We start from the raw sequence: 4799 nt of genomic DNA on the forward strand, positions 1-4799 counted from the left end.
CTGTAAAAGATAGGGAGGGCTTAGACCTGTTAGCCTATATATACCAGCCGTCCCTGATCATCATCATCCTCATATGGTAAAAAGGAAGCAAAAATTGTATAGTAATATACAATAGTTTGTTGTTGGTCACATAATCAGTGTTCAGTACAGTGTTCACTGACTGCTATTCACTGGATAATTCAACCCTTAGATTGATGAGGAAGTTAAAATAATAATAAATTAAAACAATTGCAGTGCATGTGTGTTGCTTTTTATTTCGCCACCCATGTTAATAGGTTAGAGCAGCCACACTGCCCTTGTGAGCCCTGCTTCTCAGGTGACACTTTACTAGAGAGTAGAGGATTTTTTACGTGAGCCACATGCGGTTCCCAGCAAAATAAGACAGTGAAAATGATCTGTTCACAGTCATATTGACATTATACCAGCAACATATACAGCTTTCACTACAGATTCAATGTCTACATCAGTAAATGTAGATGTCTGTTGCAGACGTGAAAAAATATAATATATTTATTTTAACACCTCCTATATCTGTTTCAGATTAAAAGCTCTCACATTTCTGTGGACAGAATTTATTAATATGTTAACAAGGCTTTTACTTTATTGTATTTATCAGAGGTAAACTCAATTTAGAACAATAGGGCTGGCAGCCTCTGTGGACACCACAGGCATGTGATCCGCAGCATTTCAACGAGGTTCAATGGGTGGTTTTTAGTACGGATTAACAATGGCAGGGCGGTGACTTAAAGGAATTATGTTTTATAGTAATGTTGCATTTTCCTATTACAGGACACGGTGGATTTAGACCTGGAAACACATGAATGGTAAGATGCTTCCTACATAACTAGCCTTAAGGCAATATGAGTATCCATTTATGTGTACATATATGTGTGAGTGTGTATGGGACCAAAGACCAGTCGAAATGTGGCAAAACATAATTTCTGAGGTCCTGGTTAGGGTAAGGGCCGGGATTGGGTTTGTCTGTCCACAGTGAATAAAGTCAATGGAATGTCCAACAACCTTGCAAATCCACAGCAAGGAGGAACATCTCGCGGTTCGCCTGAACTTTGACATCCCAGCACAAGAGAAAGAGTATCTGAAAAAGAGGGAATTTGTTGTGGAACAGGCTTTGCAGGAGCTTTTAGGCATCAGCTCTCTACTTGAATCCAGCAAGGTACAGTGTGGCTCTTTTCAGATTATGAATTCATTATTATATTTTTGTCTTTCCCCGCAACAAATTTTGTAGTTGTTACTGTAGGATGGTTCTGTGGCATGGAATGCAAATGCTGGATCCTTGCTATTTCACGTCACAAAATAACGAGATAAAGCAAGAATCCATCTTGCAGGCCTTCAATCTATGCACTTGTTGCTGGTACAGTGGCACCGGACCAATCAATTACATTTTATTTGTATACTACAAACTCATAATCATGCAGAAGTTATCTCAGGACCCTTTTCAAATAGAGCAGGTCTATTCCACCATGAGCAAGCACATGGCGACAGTGGCAAGGAAAACCTTCGTTTTAATTGACCTTTGCAAGCCAGAACACAAGGAGTATGGTAAATCCAGCAAGTACTTTTTGAAAAAGTCTTGCCATACGTATTCTCTGCATCCCTTTTCCAGGTGCCAACTATAGCAGTAGTGGCTTCAGGGGGAGGAGCCAGAGCAATGACAGGCATGCTTGGTAGTCTGAGAGGCCTACAGGAAATAGGGGTCCTGGATGCTACCAGTTACATCACTGGTGTTTCTGGATCCACATGGTGAGTGAACAAGCTGAGAGTAAGGGCTCACAGTTTCACTGATATCACCCTTCTCATCTGTGGGATTGATGTCAAACAAAAGTAATCCCCCAAATCCTCCAAATTATTGATCAATAATCGATATAATACGAAAGTAAGACCGTTTTTTCTTTTCTATTCTTTCATATTCAGTACTATTCCAGCAGAATTTAGCATGATTACCAACTTTATGATGTTTGTATTGGTTAGTGTAGTAATGTATAAATATGCTATAATGTGTACCTTACCTTTTATTAATACTCACTGGTTGCTGAGATCATGAGAATTGACACCTTAAATCAGAGTTTACTGGCTTGCTTCTTGCATATCATCCATCTAACTTGTTATTGCCTGATTATATATATTGTATCAAATTATTTTTTTATCCTTTAAAATGCTACTCTCATTTCCCATGTGAACAGGGCTATGTCTACTCTGTATCAGGAAGCTAAATGGTCACAGGACATAGACAGTATCATCTCAGCAGCAAAGGACCAGATGACGAAGAGCGTCCTGAGTGTCTTCTCTCCTGAGAAACTGCAGTATTACAGTGAAGAAATGGCAGAGAAAGGAAACGAGGGTTACATTGTGTCACTTATTGATATGGCAGGCCTAATCCTTGAGCATCTGGTCTTTGGGAAAGTAAGCAGCCGAACACTGTCTGTTATCACTTTAATTGATATATTACTTTAAAAGCTTAAAAGACTACATCAATGTTCAAATAACATTTATTATATGTGGTTGGAATTGCAGAAAGTCACCAGTACCCTGTCTGGGCAGCAGGGAGCAGTGAATGAAGGCCAAAACCCATTACCCATATACACTGCTGTCAATATGAAAGATGGCTGTGAATCTGAAGCTGGTAAATATTGAGGCATTTGTTTTGAGTTATGTCTTTATTATTGCTGAAGTAGGGCATTTACAGTAGGCCTGTACCTGACTGAGAAATTCACACTCACACTTCGATATTGGTTCTAGCTATTCGTTCGAAACTGTGACTGTTTAAGGCAAAGGGACTAGTCTGTATGAACAGTAAATATGTTGTTGATGACATGACACTGACCAGAAATTGAATGAATACATTTAAGTTATAATTACAATATCATTAAATTATTTGCCTATAGAGAGATAGGGGTACTAGTAGATATATGACATAGAGAACCAAAAGGTCCAGAACAGCACTGCCCTTAATGAACCCTCACTAGAAATGGAAATTGTGATCATGGAGTGATTGATTTTGATTTACTAATAATTACTCTTGTTGACAGAGTGGTGTGAGTTTACCCCCTATGAAGTAGGCATCCAGAAGTATGGGGCTTTTGTGCGAACTGAGGACTTTGGGAGTGAGTTCTTCCTTGGTCATATGGTCAAGAAACTGCCAGAAGTCCGCATCCCTTATCTGATGGGTAAGACCACTGATTTTGTTTCAACGCAATGCACAGTACTAATATACAAACTTTAAGCCAATCCAGTGTTTTGTTGTATTTGTCAACTTTATCAGGAATATGGAGCAGTGCCTTTTCTTTTAACCTGACCCAGCTGTGGAAGATTGCTATGGGATACCCACCCCCTTGGAACCCTTTCCTGGAGCCAGATGTCAGCAGCATAGGTAGAGTTACTTTATTTTGCATATGGCACAATCCGACTTTAAACAATATAAAATAAAAGTCATTACAATCATTTAGTTTTAGTGTGACAGGCTTCGATGCAAGTGTCACTATATACACAATATAACAGTATTTTAAAGTCAAACTGAAATTATATTCATTTATGAAATCAATATAAATAATTTTCCAACTCAGCAACTCAGCTTCCACTTTCTAAGCAGGGGCGCTTCCACAAAGGGGGCCTGAAATCTGATTGGCCACCATAGTCTTTCAAAGGCTGCAGGTGGCTCGGTTTTAAAGCTAGAGTGAAGATACTGGTATCATATGAAGTAGATGACCTAACGCATCCACTGATACCAACCGTGTCGTGATAGCAAGTTGGAAAGGGGGCTTACTAACACTCCAAAGTTAAGCTAAATTTTGCCTATGGAAAAACTGGCATGGCCATGCCTGGACACACCTCTGCCATTGGAACACCCACCTAGCATCTTAAACCTTAGTTCTGTTTATCCTGTCTATCTCTATTTATCTGTTTTCTTACACTGAATAATTACAACTACAGTCCATTAAAGAAGTGACACTCCCATATTTACCACAGAACATGCTTAATGCAGTGTGTGTAGGCTATCACTAAGATGTTTTGCTCTTTTTGCAGAGGTTGACTTTGAACCTTCAACTCTGGACACAAGCATCTTAAACCCAACGATCGCAAACATGTTGACTAATTTCTTCAAGGATCGTCCAGTCATTGCTGAAATGTATAATTTTATGCGGGGTCTCCTCCTGCACAGGGAATACAATAAACACAGCAATTTTAATGCTTGGAAAGGTAGGCCTTAAAATCCATTATCACATCTCTTTTGTTTAAGCACAAGCAATTGGGCAGCAGTATTTTATTCTCCTGCTCCTGCAGACCAGGGATTTTGGATTCTTATACATTGTCAGTGTCTCACCCTGCTCATGATTAATTAATTGTCTTCTCTGTTTTCTGTCCAGCCGCACATCCAGATGCCTTCCCAAATCAGCTAACACCCAATGACCCTACTCTGTGCCTGGTTGATTCTGGTCATGCCATCAACATTGGGTGTGTGCCTGTCCTGCGACCAGAGAGAGATGTTGATGTCATCATATGTCTGAGTTACTCATGGGACCCAGATCACATCCTCAATGTAAACAGAAGGAGTAGCTCATCTGGGAAAGAAATTAATGTATTCCATCATTATAAATATTACTCTGTATGATCACAGGTGATAGAGAAGACAGCTGCTTACTGTAAAGACCATGACATCCCCTTTCCCAGTGCGGATTTTGCCAGTCTGGAAAAGGAGCCTCAGAAGGAGGTCTACATCTTCGAGGATGAGGAGAATCCCAAGGCCCCAATAGTGGTTCATTTCCCACTTGTCAATGTCACAT

General features: G+C 39.9%; 1 protein-coding gene across 1 annotated transcript in view; it reads left to right on the top strand.

Annotated features, from left to right (window-relative positions):
* The window catches only part of LOC118329638 (cytosolic phospholipase A2 epsilon-like), a 12082-nt gene that overhangs the window by 4976 nt on the left and 2307 nt on the right, over positions 1-4799 (top strand). Inside the window, exons 4-13 of the mRNA XM_035663867.1 lie at positions 790-824; positions 1036-1174; positions 1625-1761; positions 2202-2421; positions 2533-2641; positions 3048-3185; positions 3281-3388; positions 4042-4215; positions 4383-4555; positions 4634-4792. Coding sequence (XP_035519760.1) covers positions 790-824; positions 1036-1174; positions 1625-1761; positions 2202-2421; positions 2533-2641; positions 3048-3185; positions 3281-3388; positions 4042-4215; positions 4383-4555; positions 4634-4792 — 1392 coding nt within the window. The remainder of the gene's footprint in view (positions 1-789; positions 825-1035; positions 1175-1624; positions 1762-2201; positions 2422-2532; positions 2642-3047; positions 3186-3280; positions 3389-4041; positions 4216-4382; positions 4556-4633; positions 4793-4799) is intronic.

Source organism: Morone saxatilis, unplaced genomic scaffold (assembly GCF_004916995.1).
Source record: "Morone saxatilis isolate NCDOM2014 unplaced genomic scaffold, NCSU_SB_2.0 Contig19, whole genome shotgun sequence".
NCBI classification, from domain to species: domain Eukaryota; kingdom Metazoa; phylum Chordata; class Actinopteri; family Moronidae; genus Morone; species Morone saxatilis.